Consider the following 18248-nt stretch of genomic DNA (forward strand, 5'->3'; position numbering starts at 1 on the left):
TCTCTATACACAATGGGCTCCACGGAAAACGGTACTACTGACCGCGGCTTTGGGACACTGGCTGTCCACGCCGGCTCCCCTCATGACCCGGTGACCGGGGCTGTCATTGCTCCGGTAAGCTTATGGACCCGGGGAGAACGCAAAGAAAGACGGTATTAACAATGCCTTGAATAGATCTCTCTCTCTACCACATATGCTCAGACCAGTGTCGGAAACCCCGTTGGTCTGTACGAGTACACACGGAGCTCTAACCCCAACCGGTCAGTTTACTAGTCCCGAAGTTTGACACATCGATCAGGCGGACTAATACCCCTCGCAGTGATAACTTTGAGCAAGCCGTTGCAGCTCTCGAGCATGCCAAGTACGCTCTGGCCTTCTCCTCCGGCTCCGCCGCTACGGCCAACATTCTCCAGTCCCTTGCTGCTGGCTCCCATGTCGTTTCGGTCTCCGATGTTTACGGCGGTACCCACCGATACTTCACCAAGGTTGCTTCGGCGCACGGTGTCCAGGTCACCTTCACCCCCTCCATTGAGTTGGACGTGGAGCAATTGATCCGCCCCGAGACCAAGCTCATCTGGATCGAGACCCCCTCCAACCCGACTCTCGGCTTGGTGGATATCCGGGCTGTTTCCAACATTGCCCACCAGCACGGTATTCAGGTCGTTGTCGATAACACTTTTATGAGCCCCTACGTCCAGAACCCATTGGACCACGGTGCCGATCTCGTTGTTCACTCCGTGACCAAGTATATTAATGGCCACTCCGTGAGTTCTTACTTCCAATCTAGGCTTTGCCAGTATCAATTTCTAACTTGAAACTAGGATGTCCTGATGGGCGTGGCTGCCTTCAACTCAGAGGCCCTCAAGGAGCGCCTCGGCTTCCTCCAGAACGCCATCGGCGCTGTCCCCTCTGCATTCGACTGCTGGCTCGCTCACCGCGGTCTGAAGACCCTGCACCTGCGTGCTCGCGAGGCGACCAAGAACGCCACTGTCATCGCCAAGGCCCTTGAGTCCTCTCCCCACGTCATCTCCGTCAACTACCCCGGCATTGACTCCCACCCCCACCGCGCTATTGCCCTCAAGCAGCACCGTGACGGTATGGGTGGTGGTATGCTCAGCTTCCGTATTAAGGGTGGACAGCAGGCTGCTCACGATTTCTGCAAGTACACTAAGGTATTCACCCTCGCCGAGAGTCTGGGAGGTGTTGAGAGTCTGTGCGAGGTGCCCTCCAGCATGACCCATGCTGGTATCCCCAAGGAACAGCGCGAGGCCGCCGGAGTCTTTGATGACCTTGTCCGCATGAGCTGTGGTATTGAGGACTCTGTGGATCTGCACGCTGATGTGATGCAGGCTCTCAGCTTGGCTGCTGTGGGCAAGAAGGCTTAAACGCAGCTCTTAGTTTGCAGCTCACGTCTTTGGTTTGCATATAAATATTAGAATAGACAGCATCAGTTTCTAATCACTTGGATATGACATTATGAGTTACACAATTACCAAATCATATATTTACAATTATTGCAGCTCGCCCCTAAACTTCAAAAGCTCCAATCATCTCTTAAGGTAATATCCTAAGCATGTTGCCTGAGGCAGTCACGTATTCGCTTAGTCATTTTCCACCCACTGCAATTTTTTGTATGGAGATCAGATCGCAGCGTCTGTGAAAAGATAGCGTTGGAACTGAAATACTATATAATCAGCCTGCCCTCGAAAACACTATTTTTGCCAGAACTAGTTCAAGTTTGTCGAACCTGCAATTCCGACAGATTCTCATCATCTGCAACATCGGGGCCACTTCAGACAACCCACCTACACAATACTAGGTCTTGGAAGAGAAGAGAGCCATCTTAAGTGAAAATGGCCTTCAGCTTCGGATTTTCCGGAGATGATATCGACATTGACGATTCCGAGATCAATAATGATTTCTCCGATGTGCCCTCCCAGCAAACTGTGGGCAATTCTCTTCCTGAGCTCGTGAAACCGATTAAGCATGATACGAATGAATGGGTAAGTGATAAAGCAAGATGTTTCAATCTCAATTATGCATCTTATGCTACTTCTTTTGTCATCGATGCTTTGGGCTGGCAAGTATATTCTATATCCCAATTTGGGCCAATGGGATACTGTCCTCTATCATTGACAAGAGCACGAATAAGCATGAGTTCATTACTTTGAAATGCATTATACCTTTCCAACAGAATCGAAATCTAATCAGGGTCATAGCTTTCAATTCTTCCCTCTCAAATCTTCTACAATAAGCTCGCAATCGGCGATTCGCCTCTGGCCGTTGCTCGACGAGAGATCTTTGACATCCGCACCCAGCTCATGGCCGAAGACAGCGCAGGCCACGATAATGAAAAGCTTATTGCCGGTATTGAAAAAGGCGATATCACACCCAATTTCTATGAAGGTGGCTTCAAGACCTGGGAATGTGCATTGGATCTAGCTAAGCTCTCCCTCAACGAGGACATTCTTAATGAATCACCCGATAGCCCGGCGGATATCCATATAATTGAGGTTTGTAATCATCCTTCTTGTGGAAACGTTTCGCCCACCATCTACCTAGGGATAAGAAGGCTAATATGAATAAACAGCTCGGCGCAGGCACAGCAGTCCCATCATTGACGCTGTTCGCCCGTCTCCTTAGCCAAGCCCAGCCCGGCCAGAGCCAAAGAAAGACCCTCTTTACTTTTGCAGACTACAACTCAGACGTGCTCCGTCTTGTCACGCTCCCGAATCTCCTTCTGACATGGCACAATAGCCGCACCCAAATGGCTGTTTCGGCCGGTTCAACTGCGCCAGACCAGGACGAAGAGCTGGATATCACGCCTGAGCTGGTTCAGGAATTCAAAGATGATCTTGCTCAGCGTGGGATCTCGGTTGATTTCGTTTCGGGCGCTTGGTCGCCCGAGTTTGTGGAACTGGTCTTCTCGTCCGGTGATGGCGCTCGTAAGACTCTAGTTCTTGCTAGTGAGACTATTTACTCGCCCGCATCGCTGGCGGCGTTTTCCGAGACGCTTTTGGCGCTGCTGCGCCGCTCCAACACAGCATCGGTGAAAAGTCGGGCTCTCGTCGCGGCCAAGAAGGTTTATTTCGGAGTTGGTGGCGGCGTTGATGAGTTCCTTGCTGTGTTGGGCAATATCTGTGCTAATGAGCTGGACGTGCAGCAGAAATTGAATGTTCAATCCGAGGGTGTGGGGAGAGTAGTTCTGGAGGTTGTGCCGTCAACCGCGTCATAGAGCGAATTCGATAATAAAACGAATATCCAATTACAACAATCAACGAATATTCAACGGGGATCTAGGTGTTAGGTTCAAAAACAAAAGAAAATCCAATTATCAGATGCTGGATTGAACGTCAAGTCCCAACGTATATGTACATGATTTTTCCTTCCACACATGTCTATTTCAGACAGCCGACCAAGAAAAAAGATATCCCCGTCTATTCGTAGATCGACACAACCTTGCCGTCCTTCATCCGCGCAACCCGAGACTCCTCAATCTCCTGGTTCTTGCGCTGGTAGTGAGCCACAACATGGCTCAGGTCAGCCTGCGAACCGGGCGAAACGTTGTATGGAGAGCCGGCGTTCATCATACTAGACAATGGGAAACCGATTAGCAAAACAAGAAAGGAAAGCCTTTCCGGGGCAACAAGATCACATACTCGGGCTGTCGAAGGGCAAAAGCCTCGGGGGGCCCTGACTGCCGAGCAAGTGGCGGTCAGTAGCAGCCTTCTCCATCATAGCGGTGTGAATAGCATTGCGCTGCTCGAAGACCTCCTGGGAAGGAGTCCACTTGCTAATGAGGCCGGAGATCCAAGAGGGCTCGCTGGATTTCTCGTTGGACTGGGAGACGCGGTAGAGGAGGTAGGCGGAGGCGATGGAGCCGCAGGTGACGTAGAAGCTGCGCTGTTAAGTGGACATGGAAGAGTTAGCCAGGTGGTCGTGGGTCATTGAGGCATTTCTTGCTCTGCTTCCAGACTCGGGTCTGGTCGCGATGGGCGGGGGAGAGGAGCTTACGCCGAAGCCTTCGTTCACGGGCTCGTGGGCGGCGTGAGAACCCCAGCGGCGCTGGGTGCGCAGCAGCTGCCGCGTCGAGGGAGCAGATCGTCTGGCAGCGAACATTGTGTGGAGGGAAGCAATTGGTGATGATCGATGACCCTTTGCGGAACGATGATAGGGCGAGGTGGAAAGCGAATGTCGATGGCACGTGATTTCCGTATTGGGCTTAGTGTCATCCTCTATTCTGTGTTGGACAACATCATCTCGATTTATTGTTTACAACATACGGAGTAGTTTATTGATTATTAGTCTATTATTTTACTCTATCGTTTGATTATTAGATATTATCGGGATCATCCAAGGATACTTGAACTAAAATTTGGTATTTCTGTTCTCTCGTAAATCTTGATCTTAGAGAGTGGAGGACCAATGCATATTTAGTATCACATCGCACTCCTATCCTTAATAGAGACAGTAGTACTGCATCTATACAATGTATCATGTACAGATAAAAATAAAATCCAAAATTAAACTGCAGCCCGAACTACTTGGCATACGAAGTAGAAAATCATACAATCATATTATGTCCAATATGCTGCTATGCTGCTACGCTGCTATGTTCGAAATCTCATCTAGTAACATCCCTGGATGTGTTGTCCGATGACAGCCTCACTATTTCCCAGGGTTAACCATGCCAATTGGGCGGGATAAGTCCTTTTGATATATCGCCTCATTTTTAATTCCCACACATTAGTGTCGGGCTATCAGTTGAACATGTCAGCTTGTCGGTGTCAAGTTCCCCCCACTAATGCCTCGAATAGCCCGAACCCACAGTTTGATGCCCAATGTCATGGCGTCTCCCAACTGGTCTCGCTTCGGTTCAGAATGGAATCTGGGTGGATTTCGATCTTCTTTGTGCCCTCATTAAACCCGGTTCTCGCGTCTAATTGATGGCCCTCTCGCACATTGGGGGGATGGGTATCAACACGCTAAGGGTCGGTCCGCTATTGTGCCCCGACAACGTTGGGATGCTAATTTTTCGAGATATTTTTTGGAATTCTTTGGTGTTCGTCTTTTCCTTTCCTTTTTTTAATTTTCTTATGGTCTTACACCCAAAAATATCTACACTGTTTCGTGCATCTTCATTCGCGCCCAGTCAAAGAGAGGTTTCAGGTCTCTGCCCGATCAACCGAAGTCACTTGGCTTACGTCTCTAAATATTCCAAAGTCTTGATACTTCCCAAATTATAGTCAACTTTTGGGCTATATCTTGAGGCATCGCCACAGGACTGGTTGCAAATGTACAGTGCAGTCATCCCATATGATCGGAACTATCAACTCATGCTCCATTTAGTACATTGATCCTATTGGTAACACGTCTGTCCAGGGCAAGAAGTCTTGGGCACGCATCACTCTTCCGCAATGGCGGGCAGCAAGAAGGCTAAGGCCAAAGACAAGAATAGCAAGGCTGCCACCAAGAAGGTTAAGAAGGGGAAGAGCCCAGAGGTCACAGAGACTCAGACAACTACAACTACACCTGCTCCTGGCAGCCCTGAACTTACGGCACAGGAACCAGAGCAAGTAAAAGATCAAGAGCCTGCTGTTGACAATACAGACGTCGAAGTAAAGTCACCACTTCCTGTGTCAGCATACGAGGTATTCGACGACGAGACTACACCTCAAGACAGCTCCAACCCTGTCGCAGACCAAGAAACACCTGTACACGACAATCCCGTATCCAAATACGAGGTACTTGACGACAAGGCTACACCTCAACACACCTCCGACCCTGTCGCGGGTCCACAATCCCCTGTACTCGACAAGCCCGTATCGGAATACCAGGTGTTCGACGACGAAACTGCACCCCAAGACATCCTCGACCCTGTCCTGGATCAATCATCGCCTGTAGTCGACAAGCCTGTTGACGAAGCATCACCCTTGGACGAGCCAAGATTGACTCAGCCTCCCATCGAGGACACTGAGGTCAAGCAACCCGTGGACGAGTTAAGCTCGACTGAACCTCCCATCGAGGACACTGAGGTCAAGCAGCCGCCCGTGGACGAGCCAAGCTCGACTGAGCCCACCTTCGAGGACAAGGACACCGAGCTCAAGCAGCCGCCCGTGGACGAGCCAAGCTCGACTGAGCCCACCTTCGAGGACAAGGACACCGAGCTCAAGCAGCCGCCTGTGGACGGGCCAAGCTCGACTGAGCCTCCACTTGAGAACACTGAGATTAAGGAGCCGCCGGCGGAAGAAGCAAGTTCTGTTCAGCCTCCCCTCGAGGACACCGAAGCAAAGGAGCCCTTGGAAGACCAGCCCAAGCAAGACCAGCCCAAGCAAGCCGAGCGCTCTGAAGAGACAACTGTAGTCTCATCACCACCGGCTGACCCATTCTCCCCTGTGGCTGCCTGTGTTCCCTTGCCTTCACCATCTTTGACCGAAGCACGGTATATGTCAAGTCCTTCCCAGGATAACCAACTATATTATCCTGGACCATCAGCGTATTCCCCTTACGCTTCACCCGTCCCCTACTCTGCACCAGCACCTTACGCGTCACCAAACGCCTACGCTTCGCCGGTGCCGTACGCTGCCTCACCAGTGCCGTACGCCTCGCCAAACGCCTACTCTTCTCCGGTACCCTACACCTCACCTGCGCTTCACGCTCCAGTGCCGTACGCTGGTTCCCCTGTGCATTACACTTCCACACCTTACGCTGGCTCTCCAGTGCCTTACAGCTTACCCGGACCCTACGCTGGTTCCCCCGCGGCTTACGCCTCGCCAGTAGCTCAAACTGCCTCACCGGTGCCCAAAGTCAGCAGCCCACTTGCACGTTCCCACTACCCTCAAATGTCTCCAACTATATCACCAAGGGCAACTCCCCCACCTCAGAATCCACCAGCCGCACCGATGGCTCCCTCAGAAGCGCCTTCTGTGGCCCAAAGTGGACCATATGCTCTCCAATCTCCTGTCATGAGCTCTGCTGGTATGGTACCTCCTTATGGGCATTATTCTCCCCATCATCAATCGGAGGCCCATTACATGCATAACATGCATCGGAGCTACAGCATCCCAGACCCATCATATTCAGCATCATACCAAGCCCTTCAAAATCTGTCCATGGCCAATGGCCATTCCCTTGATAATGGATCTCCCCCAGAGAATGACAGTGAGCACATTGAGCTTCTTCAACGCATCCAGTCGGCTATTCCCGACATCAACCGTCTTCTTCATGGGTTCCGCAGCACCCACAACAAGCTCTCGACTCGGGAGGCTGAGATGAAGCACATTGGAAGCCAGCACGACCAAGCTCTGATGCACAAGGACTACTACATTGAAGCTTTACAAGCTCAAATGAAGAAGACCGCCAACGAAAGTGCCGAAGAAGACGCCAAGTTGAAGCACACCATCAGTGAGCTGCGTCTCGAACTCGGCGATCTGCAAGAGAAGCAGAAAGACCTTGAAGATGGCTTAGCTGTCCATCAGAAATCCAACGAGGAGCTTACTGAGACCAAAGTTCAACTCGAGGGACAGATCAACCAGCTCAATGAAAGCATCAAGGAATCAAAGGAAGCCCACGAGAAAGCCTTGGAGGCTCAGAGGGAGGAACAGGAGAAGGCTCTTGTGGCACAGAAGGAGGAGCTCACTGAGTTGTTTGAGGAGATCAAGGCCGAGGACGAGAAAACGGCAGCCGAGAATCTGGAGACTCGTGAGCGTGAACTCCGCAGTGAACACGAAGCCAATAAAAACGAATGGGAGAAGGAGAAGGCCCAATTGCAGGAATCCTTCGAAACCCAGCGCACCGAGCTGGAAGCCACCAAGACAGAAGTGACATCCCAGATCGCTGCTTTGGAGTCCAAGGAGACCGAGCTGCAAGCCCGACTCGCCGAACTCACATCGACACGTGAGGAACTAGCAGCCAAGCTGGCAGAACTGGAAGAACTTCGACAAGGCCATGCTGGTGAATTGGACTCCATGCGACAATCCCACGACGAACAACTTGCTGCCGCTGCCAAGGAATTGGATGAGAAGATTGCGGCTCTGGAAGCTCACTTCAATGAGAAAGAGAAGCTTTGGACAACGGAGCGCGCTGCCATGGTGCAACAACTCTCCGAGAAAGATAGCGAGCTTGCTAGTGCCGAGCGAGAGAAGGAAAGGCTGGAAGGAGACGGAATTGTCAAGGAGCAGCACCTTCAGCGTGCGGTGGATGGCATGCGAATGACCATCGACAACTTGGGCTCGGATTGCGACAGGCTGAGAAAGACACTGCTCAGCCTGGGAGAGGCCACTGACCTCAGAAACACCAAGGGCGACCAATTCTTGTAAGTGAGCCTTTAAAGCCCTATGGATTTGCTTATTTTTCATTCTTTCCTTCATCTTCTTTTTCGCCTTCTCCTTCTTCTGCTTTTCGTCTTCTTGAAGACAAGTCATTCATTCTCTATATTTCCTTTGTTTGAACTGCATCAGCGCACAGCGGACATACATTCTCTTATAGACTCATGTTGATAACGATAAATGGACACGATCTAATAAACTCTCTCATCTTTAGCTTGGACTGCTTCACAGAGCTCTCGCAGCTCATTCACAATCTATCCAAAGAGCACTTCGGATATCTCCCCATCGATCCCCCAAAAGACATCCTTTCCAAGATTCCATCCGAACTTCCTCCTTTCCTTGACAACACCCCAGCCTCCCGCGAACTCCGATGTGCCTACATCCAACACATCATCTCAAAAACCCTAACCTTCCGAGTCTTCCAACCCTTCCTCTTCACCCTGGGACGACGATACGACAAAGCCGACACCTTCTTCCAGATGCTATCCATGGACATCCGACGCAAGTCCGTCCGCCGCGAGGCATTCTGGCGTCAGCAGACCCTGAAAGCAGCCTACACGACCTCAGACGCAAAACAATCAATCAACGTAGCTGCAGCAGTCATCGTCGACGAAATCATCGACCACATCAAGCACTTCGCCGACCCCAAGCACCTTGACTCGCTCCTAGTCGGCGTCCGAAAGATCGTCAAGCTCGCCGCCGAGACATGGAGACACGCGCGCGTCGAGCGCGAGCTCGTCCTCGCTAGCTTCCCAGCCCCGGACGCTGAGAGTGTCTCGAACGAGGGCTGGCTGGAGTACGCTGCAAACAAAGATCAGAAAAACACCCCGTCGAACGAGCCCACTCGCCATGTCGTGCTGCGCACCTTCCCGCGTATTACCCGCGAGGCTGCTCACGAGGACTTTGCTAGCGATGAAGAGAAAGCTACCGGATGTACCTACTCGCAGGGTGTTGTGCTGTACTCCGATTCGCCGGTCATTATGGGTCGGCTTCAGGAGTTTGCGAAGAATTCTGCCGATGCTGTGGTCACTGACTCACCTCCTAAGACGCCCTTGGGCGCCAAGGGTATTGAGAAGTTGGCGCCCATTGATGTTTCCTCTCCGAAGGTGATGACTGTTCGGTCGGCTCCTACGAGTCCGGGTGCGAAGGGCCAGTTTATGAGGACTTGATTTTGATTTCGATGCCTTCGATATATTGTTTCTATAGCGTCTGAGCCATTTTTCTTATGTTTTTTCTTATGTTTTTTCTTATGTTTTTTCTTTTGTCTTTCCCTTTTGTTTGTGCTTTCATCTTTTGTTCTACCGCATATCTGTTTTGAGATTTTATTGGAACGTTTCAGCGGATTTGGATTTGATTCTTCTTATGTTGTGTTTATATTTGAGTATTTATAGTTTTGTTTGAAGATTGCATGTAAACAGCAACAATGTTAGCGAGTTAGAGAAACCACTTTGTACCTGCATCACTCACCAGTCCAAATATATATTGCACGTCGTATGGCATATGCAGAAGCTAGCTAGACCGGCAAAATACATGGATAACTACAAATACATCAAGGGAGCCTAGGCTTTGCTCTTATATATAGGCCTTGCTATAAACTAAAAGGCCGACTTACAGGCAACCCTGGTGATCAGTAAAACCAGCTATTTCCGATGCTTTAAAATTCGATGTGTACTCATTCTTGATAAGCTATATCACAAAGATGAAAAATGCATGCCCCTGGCGATACATCACCTAAATGACTTGAATTGAGCCATGAACCAAACAAGGTATTTAAGAGTCCGAAGAATACCGGCTTAGATCCAGTCCTCAGCACAGTATTCAGACATTCCCACTCTTAGATCTTACTGACATGGTCAGTGACAGTGCACTTCCAGTCATCAGTGCCATAGTAGATGGTGTAGTCATCATTTGGCGAGGGACCGGTGGACAGCTTCTGGCCATACTGCCAGAAGAGATCAGCAGCGTTGCCGGGGGTGGACAGGGCGGTCTTCTGCCACTTCAGCGAGTCGGAGCAGTGGTCATTCTTGATGCCGTATTCCTCGAACATGCAAGGCTTTCCAGCTTCGTCGCAGATCTTGGCGTGGGACTCGATCCATTGGTTGCCAAACTCATTATCTTTGATACCCCCTAGGATGAGTTAGTGTGCTGCATCGTTGGGAGGCTTGGGGAGTATTCTTACAGTCAGCCACGTAGAGGTGGAACACTCCAAAGTCAATATCAGGGGCCGCAAGGTTCTTGGCGAAGTCGCTGCCTTCTGTGTGAGTGTAAGGGTAAGATCCATCCGATCCGGGTGTTAGGCCCATGCCCTCTATATCACGGGTTAGAATAGATTAACAGTTTTGGCTGTCTCAAGGACACAAACCTTCACCGGTGGTGACCATGTGGTTGGAATCGAGAGACTTGATGTAGGCAGAAGTCTTGGCTACCCAGTTGGCGATGACATCGGTTTCGCAGCCCGGGCAGCGAGGCTCATTACCCAACTCCCATGCGAAGATGGCAGAGGAAGTCTTGTAGCGAGAGACAACGGCCTTGATGTAAGCCTGGTACACGCTCTGCATCTTCTTATCCGTGTACCAATCCGTCTTGCTGCCTCCATAGGCAGTAACGTAGGCGTTCATGCCACCATAATCATCCCAGAAGTTCACAAAGGGAATGATAAGCTTGATGCCGTACTTCTCAGCAGCAGAAACAACATAATCAAGGCGCTTCAGACCATCAGCGCCAGTGTTGATGGTAGTTTTACCCGTGGCTTTGTCGTGGAGCTGGAAGTAGACTTTTCCATCCTCCGGGACGGTGTTAACGTCATTGAAACCCCAAACTCGGAGGATTTTGAGACCAGATTTTTTCAGATTCTTGAGGACAGAGTCAACATCGGCATTGTTGGTCTGGAATGGCAGCCAATAAGAGTTTGTGCCAGCAAAGTACTTGGACTCGCCGTCAATATTGAACTTGAGTCCGTCGACCTTGGCAAAAGAGCTGCTGCCAGTGGGCTGAGAAGTGCCCAAAGGGGTGGACGAAGTCACAGACACTGTCGATGAAGGGTGTCCGGTCGAAGAGATGGCAGTCGAGAAAGTTGACGACGGCGCCGGGCTAGTCGCAACTTGAGCGGAGGCTGCTCCTATGGCGGACAGGACAGCAACGGAAGAGAATGAACGCATCTTGTGTTATGAATGAACGATAAGCAGGAAGATTGTATAGAGTGCTGTTGGTCTGGATGCTATTGGAAGTGAGGGTATTGCGAGCTACTTTATATGTCCTGACAGTCTAGTTATCCGGATTTTGCACAACACCCCCTTGAAACCCTAGTCAAGACTCTCCGAACAACAATCACCGCGATTTGCGATAACTTGTCAAAAAGGATACGGAGTATGGATATGCACATGAAGATCGACAGGAACCCCGGGTTTTCCTTTCACCAGTTAACGTTGCTTTTGCACAAATGCGCCACATTGCAGATGGGCTGATTCTACCCCGTACTGTGCCTGGACTCGGGAACCAATGGTAGTGTAGGTCTTTCACGGAGATTATCTCGGGCGATCAGTATGTTTTAACCCTATTCGGGTCTATCATGGCGGAACTCCTGAGCACTCTCCCGTGCCAGTTCGGGTAATTTCCGTCTAAACGGGCCGTACATCGAAATGGGTCCGAAGGTTAACGGTGTCTCAGACTGAGAATCCCACGTGTAAAACCAAGCTAATCCTCCATCCCGTTAGTCGATTGAATTTCTGGCTCTACGTGCCTCTGTCAATGCATGAAAAGGCGCAGATGCGGACACTCCGTACGGCGAGTAACTCCCTGGATTCCCGCTTGAGTCGTTGTGGAATCCGGGGTGCGTGTTTCTGAAGATATCCATTACTTTTGAGGAGCAATATATTTTCTAGCACTGCAAAGAAACAATCTTATCGATCTCAGTTGGGAATTTGATCCCGCTAATGGCTTGGGGACATAGGGTTTGAGACATTTGAGACATCCTCGTGAAATCAAACATCCAACGCCTCGGAACCTCATGCCAAACCCCACTGGCTGTTTCCAATTTAGTTCCAGCATCAGACGGTGTATTCATCAACTTATCGGATTCTGTCGGATGCAAGGTACCGACCCAAGTAGAGACTCATATTCCAGATTCAATACTCACAGGCCTACTCGAGAAAGTCATTTCATAAATCCAATTTTGTCCCGATAAGAAGCGAAGGGCCTTTCTAGTAATGCCGAAGAAACTCCTCAACGCTGAAACGCCACAATGCCGGACCTTGGAAGAGACGCGCATAACAAACGTCGACATCAACAACGTGGAAAAACGCCACCATTCTGATGAGACGAGCAGCAACAAGGTGGAAATTGGATAATCCAAAAAAGTCTCACATTCGGAGCTTAGCAATATACTCATATACGGCTAATCTTAGAAGTATGTCGAGCTTCGCGAGTATAAAACCTCTCGACCTGGCCTCATTCTTGGGCACTTCATTCAACAAGCCCCAGGATTCCAACTCTCACTCTATACTTCTCTCTTCCAGATTCTCATCTCTCAGTTTAAGATGAAGTTCTCCCTTCCATGTGTTGCTGCACTCTTCGCCGCTACGGCGCTGGCCACTCCAGTATCCAATGATGTCCTCGAGAAGCGGGACGTTCGTGGCCACTACACCGTCTCTGGCCTCGGAGCGCGCAAGCAGTCAATTCTCAATGCCGGTGGTAACACTCTCGATATTGCCATTGCCATGCTCGAGATGTAGGATCTCTACCGTGACATACCTCTATATAATGCTAATAACTAGTCAATCATAGTGAGGATATGAACACTGCCCATTATCCCTATGGCGACGCCAAGACCCAGGATGCAGCCAACTTCGGTCTGTTCAAGCAGAACTGGGGCCAGCTCCGCGTCTGTGCCTCGCGCTATGGCTTTGTTGGCCAGCCTGAGGCGAACTGGAACAACGGTGCCATTCTCAAGTAAGGAAACCCTCGATGATATCATGTTTCGAATGATAGCTTACCTTTCGAAAGCTCCAACGTGAAGGCGGATATCGCCTCCCGCTGGGACTGCCAGCGCTACTACGGGTACGACAAGTGGTTTGCGGGCCACCGTAACGGCGCTAGCGGTCTTGAGAATCCCTATACCCAGGACATTCTCAGTAAGTCTTGAAGATATGGCTACGCTTGTGATGGTAACGTTGACCTTTCCCAGACTACAAGGCCTCCGTCGAGTGGATTCAGCAGCAGATTGACAGCAACCCTGCGTACAAGACTGACGATACCCGATTCTATGTTGAGGTTGTTGCTATCTAGGCAACGTGAGGCCTTATAACCCCGGCTGGGCACTTTTCGATTCAATCTACGGGAGACCGAAAAGTTCTAGGCAATATAGCCATTACCTAGCTCTTTTGTGGCGATTGAACAACACCACAGCGCTAAGGTGACGGTGAATTGGGGCAGAGAATAGCTTACTTTCAGTGTTCCCGTATCCTCATATGAACACTATCTATAAGTATGAGAACCCGTACTCGGTATGCCTGCTGTATATCCTTTTGATCATTGTATCAGAGGGATGGTGACATAGCACCTCCGCCTAGGCGAGCCCAACGCAGGAAAAATAGAAGAATATGTGCATTAGAACTATAAATCTGACACTGTAATATGAGGTAGATATAGAAGCAGCGTGTACAATGTACATGCATGGGTATCAAAAAGGAATGACTAGAGCTTTGCCTCAGTTCCAATTGCATTCCGGCGCATCTGCCGTGAAGTTACATCGGCAGGCACCGGAGCCGCGGCATTTTGGAACAGCTTCCGCCCAACCATATCAGACATGGTAAGAACGCGCGAGGAGACAGTTGCACCATCCCGACGGTTTTTGCTGTGAAATGTTAGTATGCTGGCAGAGATAATGTGAGCAGAATTGACTCACCCCTCGCGACGGGACTGTGCGATCAATTCAACAAATTCCCACAGTCGACCGCCGTCCAGAACCTTCCCAGTACCCTCGTCACGCCGAGGGACCCATTCAGGAGCCAGCCTGAGAGACGGACCGGCACGCGATTCTTTGTTCTTCGCAACCAAGATAATACCCTCTTCTTCAAATCGTTGATAAGAATTCTTGAGGGTCTCCTTGTTGACTGCCTCGAAGTAGGAGAGATCACCTTGGTGATATAACGTTTTACCGAGCTGCGGATGTGAATATTAATAGACTAGTCGGTATAGCATGGGAAAGAAAACTCACGACTTGAGCACTATCTTGTGCTTTCTTTGAATCGATCCAAACTTCCTTCGGACCATCGAGAGGCGGTGTCAATCCAAGAAGGGACACGGCGCCAAGCCAAGAGGCCTCGATGAAAGGCCAGATCAGGAAGCAGTAGAAGTCATAGTTCTCGCGACCACATAATCGCTCAGACTCGCTCAATTCAACGTACAGTGGCGTGCTGGACTCATCACGGGTGATTTTGATCACATCATCCTTCTCCAGCCCACGCAAAGTCTTATCGAAATTGTGAGATAAGCCCTCAGGCGGGAAAATGAATTCACCGCGGAAAAGCTGCGACAGGAATGAAACCTGTTTCTTCAAATCCTCGTGGGTGATTCTTTGATTGGCAGGCCCACCACCTTGCTTGATCTTTGTGTACATAGCCACGGAAACCAGTGCTTCAGTGATGAACAGGTGGATGAGCATGTTCCGGTAAAAGGAAAGTTGGAAACGATCCACCGCATAGTACGTTGGCTCGACTAGACCTGAAATTAGACCAACGAGTTTGGGTCCTAGAACTTCTAGCGCACGGTCAACCACGGTCTCCGTTGGCGAGTGATAGAAGTGTGCGACTCTGCCACCTTTGGCTCGCACCCGATCGCAGAGCCAGTCCAGTCGGCGTACTAATTCAGCCTTTCCGACTCCGCGGCCGCGTAATGTCAAGAGGACGGTTCCCACGAGGGCGGTTGGCATCATCACAGACACGTCGTTGATATCGGACAGAACCCGATAACCGAATGTTCTTAGAATGCGACCTCGATCAGTATAGCTAAGTTTGTTATTGATGTCAGTGCTGGGGCGGTCTAGTCGCGTAAGCTGCTGGCCAATGAAGTCTCGGAGACTCCATGGCTCGTGGAAACGAACATCAACTCGGCCTAGCTTTAGGGATAAAACTGAGGACGAAGAAATGAAATCAGCCAGGTTCTCCTTTGCCTTTGGTTGGCCAAGAAGCTCGCTAATGTACGACCTAAATAACTTGTCAATTACAACGCTCACACCGAAAAGGTTAATGTGCCCGGCAGGGAGGGGGGTGGGTGACATACTCAGTCTCAATGACCTTGTCGTACTGAGTGCTGACGGGACAGATGATGAGGTCGTCAACCCGACCTGATAGTAGACTGTCCATGATGAAACTCAATATTCCAAACTTGGGTGAAAGCAGTTTTCCAGTTCTGGAGCGACCACCTTCAATGAAGCACTGGAAGTTGAAGCCTTGTTGAAGGAGGGTATCAATATAAGCTTGTACGACAGTATTGTACAAGGGATCATTTCCGAAGCTGCGTCGAATCCACATAGCGCCTACATTAGGTTAGTACTGGCTTTAAGCTAATAGAAGATTGTCGTGCGACCGACCTGCGTGTTGTAGGAAAGCGCCCAGCAAAGGGATGTTCAGATTGTCACCCGCGACGATGACAGGTAGAGAAATACCGAGACGGTAACAGATAAGTTGTAGGGAGACATAATCCACATGGGACTTGTGACAAGGAAGGAAAACAATCGACTGCTTCTTTTTGGCAGCAGTTTCGGCTACAGATCTTAGACGTAAGACTTCTTCGCTGGATACATGGATTCCTAAGTGTGTTTCGTTTAGCATTGACTTGCGAGACAAGGAGTATAGCATTGGAATTTACCTTGATGGTAAGCACGAGTCAAGAGCTGTGTGCACATATAATAAGCACCCCGAATGAACGTCTTGCTTTCCATCTTGCAAATCATGTTTTCCATCATTGTATCCACTACTTCCCGTAGATTATCTTCGATCTCACTCCGGCGACGAGCCCGTTTGTCGTCCAGTGTTCTACCTTCACTGATTGCCAGCAATCCTTCCTTCTCTTCGACCACGAGTCGACGATTGGCCAATTCAGTGATCTTGTTTTGCAGGAGCAGGCTGCCCAATATGGATGTCTTCATCCTTTCGGAAAAGCCCGAATAGAAGATCGGTTGACCGATAGGTTCGTCATATGCACGCCAGCCCGTGCCGGACATGTACAGGCTCACTTCCCGGAGAAAGTCGAATGGGTTCTCTCGAAATCGCACCATGTGGCGGACAAGGTTGCGTTCCGTGATTTTTTTCATCTTTGGTTTCGGGACCTCCAGTGAAGCCTGATGGATGGATTGTCAACTGTGAGTTGACGATTTCCAGATCTGGCGCCGAGTGGTCATCGGCAATAGCCGACTTAGGAGACGGCATTGTACAAGGGGGCAGGGCGAGAATGGTTATACTTCAGGTCAGCTCACTAGCACGCGGTTAGGTCCATGGAAGGAAAGAAGAGAGTAAGAGGAGTCAAATGGGAAGCTCGAAAGAGAAGAGGTGCGGGACCGAATCATAGCTTGAACCCCCGAGCTCTCAAGCGGCAACAAACCGGCTGATCGCCCCCGGATGTTGTCTCGGATTTCCCCAGAAACGAGCCGAGGCAGGTCACGTGTGACCTGAGCTGTGCAGCTCTCATCCCACAGTTGCTAACGTTCATGTTGTACATCTTGCATTGAGCTTATTTATTATCCTCACATAGTATGTCTCGCTTGGTCAACGGAGCGAGATCGTTTTCGAGTATGTCTCTTTTGTGGAAATTCTAGCTGCAGATAAGCTCACTCTATCCCAGCGACGGCTTCATCCCTCCTTGCCGATGCGACCATGGCTTCACAATCTGTTCGCCAACCATCCAGCTTTCAAGTCTTCCGCGATGTTCCGTCCATTCGAGGTCTTCGGCGGCAATTGTTGCAGAATGACCGGAGTGTAGGCTTCGTTCCTACCATGGGCGCACTTCATGAGGGTCACCTCTCCCTAATTCGACATGCTGCTCGCGAGAATACAGACATCTTCGTCAGCATCTACGTCAATCCCACACAATTCGGAGTCACCGAAGATTTGTCCAGCTATCCCCGCACCTGGGATACTGACGTTGAGAAATTGGAAAAGCTGAATGAGGAGCTCAAACGGTTGGGAGAAAACAGTGCAAGTGCCGGGCGCATCACTGCCCTTTTCGCACCCACTTCGAAGGTCATGTACCCCGGTCTGCCCCCTTCGTCAGAGGTTGATGGACACGGCTCGTTTGTCACGATTACCCCGTTGTCCACTAAACTGGAGGGCGGTTCGCGTCCGGTATTCTTCCGGGGCGTGGCGACAGTCTGCATGAAGCTCTTCAACATCACAACCCCCGACCGTGTCTACTTCGGCCAGAAGGATGTGCAACAAACAGTGGTCATCAAGCGCATGGTGGAGGATTTCCATGTTGGCACCGAAGTGCGAATCATTGAAACTACGCGTGAACATGACGGCCTGGCGCTGAGCTCGCGGAACGTCTACCTGGGTGACCGGCGACGAGCCGTGGGGCTCACCATCTACAAGGCGTTGAAAGCCGCCGAAGATGAATACCTCGCTGGCAAGACCAGTCGGGCAGATATTCTTGGGGCCGCCCGTAATGTGGCGGAAACTGTCCTTTCCAGACAACAATCCCTTTCCCCATCCGAGAGAGCTCTTTACGAAGTAGACTACATTTCTCTCGCCGATCCTGTCACCCTTGACGAGTTGGAAGTCGTTGATCCGGCTAAGGGCGCGGTTTTGAGTACCGCATTCAAGATGGCGCCGCTGGAAGAGTCCAAAGCAGGCGAAGTCTGTGGATTGGGCGATGGCAAGGTCCCTGTGCGACTGATCGACAACCTCATTTTGGCTCCTCGTGCTTGAT

At 50.4% G+C, this 18248-nt stretch overlaps 8 protein-coding genes across 8 annotated transcripts; 5 read left to right on the forward strand and 3 right to left on the reverse strand.

The window, feature by feature from the left end:
* Window positions 1-12: 12 nt before the first annotated feature.
* Window positions 13-1385, forward strand: N7489_000808 (cystathionine gamma-lyase CYS3; the record flags this gene model as incomplete). The annotated part of the gene is made up of 4 exons (XM_056706563.1): window positions 13-114; window positions 175-260; window positions 320-764; window positions 822-1385. 4 exons carry the CDS (start codon window positions 13-15, stop codon window positions 1383-1385), a joined length of 1197 nt encoding a protein of 398 aa, XP_056570865.1.
* A 468-nt stretch (window positions 1386-1853) lies between these two features.
* Window positions 1854-3235, forward strand: N7489_000809 (protein-histidine N-methyltransferase; the record flags this gene model as incomplete). The annotated part of the gene is made up of 3 exons (XM_056706564.1): window positions 1854-2003; window positions 2220-2513; window positions 2591-3235. 3 exons carry the CDS (start codon window positions 1854-1856, stop codon window positions 3233-3235), a joined length of 1089 nt encoding a protein of 362 aa, XP_056570866.1.
* Window positions 3236-3437: 202 nt separating this feature from the next.
* N7489_000810 (putative NADH-ubiquinone oxidoreductase 178 kDa subunit) lies at window positions 3438-4149 on the reverse strand (the record flags this gene model as incomplete). The annotated part of the gene is made up of 3 exons (XM_056706565.1): window positions 4015-4149; window positions 3656-3903; window positions 3438-3591 (listed from the first exon to the last, which is right to left on the reverse strand). Exons 1-3 carry the CDS (start codon window positions 4117-4119, stop codon window positions 3438-3440), a joined length of 507 nt encoding a protein of 168 aa, XP_056570867.1. The 5' UTR covers window positions 4120-4149.
* A 1268-nt stretch (window positions 4150-5417) lies between these two features.
* On the forward strand, window positions 5418-9496 carry N7489_000811 (uncharacterized protein; the record flags this gene model as incomplete). Its single annotated transcript, XM_056706566.1, has 2 exons — window positions 5418-8314; window positions 8542-9496. 2 exons carry the CDS (start codon window positions 5418-5420, stop codon window positions 9494-9496), a joined length of 3852 nt encoding a protein of 1283 aa, XP_056570868.1.
* Window positions 9497-10161: 665 nt separating this feature from the next.
* N7489_000812 (glycoside hydrolase 5 family protein) lies at window positions 10162-11485 on the reverse strand (the record flags this gene model as incomplete). Its single annotated transcript, XM_056706567.1, has 3 exons — window positions 10162-10454; window positions 10507-10635; window positions 10690-11485. 3 exons carry the CDS (start codon window positions 11483-11485, stop codon window positions 10162-10164), a joined length of 1218 nt encoding a protein of 405 aa, XP_056570869.1.
* A 1377-nt stretch (window positions 11486-12862) lies between these two features.
* N7489_000813 (uncharacterized protein) lies at window positions 12863-13610 on the forward strand (the record flags this gene model as incomplete). Its single annotated transcript, XM_056706568.1, has 4 exons — window positions 12863-13053; window positions 13110-13274; window positions 13329-13456; window positions 13510-13610. 4 exons carry the CDS (start codon window positions 12863-12865, stop codon window positions 13608-13610), a joined length of 585 nt encoding a protein of 194 aa, XP_056570870.1.
* Window positions 13611-14018: 408 nt separating this feature from the next.
* Window positions 14019-16753, reverse strand: N7489_000814 (lysophospholipid acyltransferase family protein; the record flags this gene model as incomplete). The annotated part of the gene is made up of 7 exons (XM_056706569.1): window positions 14019-14178; window positions 14230-14486; window positions 14542-15529; window positions 15606-15861; window positions 15916-16134; window positions 16194-16559; window positions 16600-16753. The coding sequence occupies 7 exons, from the start codon at window positions 16751-16753 to the stop codon at window positions 14019-14021; spliced, it is 2400 nt and encodes a 799-aa protein (XP_056570871.1).
* Window positions 16754-17076: 323 nt separating this feature from the next.
* N7489_000815 (pantoate--beta-alanine ligase PAN6) lies at window positions 17077-18247 on the forward strand (the record flags this gene model as incomplete). The annotated part of the gene is made up of 2 exons (XM_056706570.1): window positions 17077-17113; window positions 17166-18247. 2 exons carry the CDS (start codon window positions 17077-17079, stop codon window positions 18245-18247), a joined length of 1119 nt encoding a protein of 372 aa, XP_056570872.1.
* Window position 18248: the final 1 nt, after the last annotated feature.

The sequence above is a fragment of the Penicillium chrysogenum genome (genome assembly GCF_028827035.1).
Source record: "Penicillium chrysogenum strain IBT 35668 chromosome Unknown utg000001l_segment0_segment0, whole genome shotgun sequence".
NCBI lineage: Eukaryota > Fungi > Ascomycota > Eurotiomycetes > Eurotiales > Aspergillaceae > Penicillium > Penicillium chrysogenum.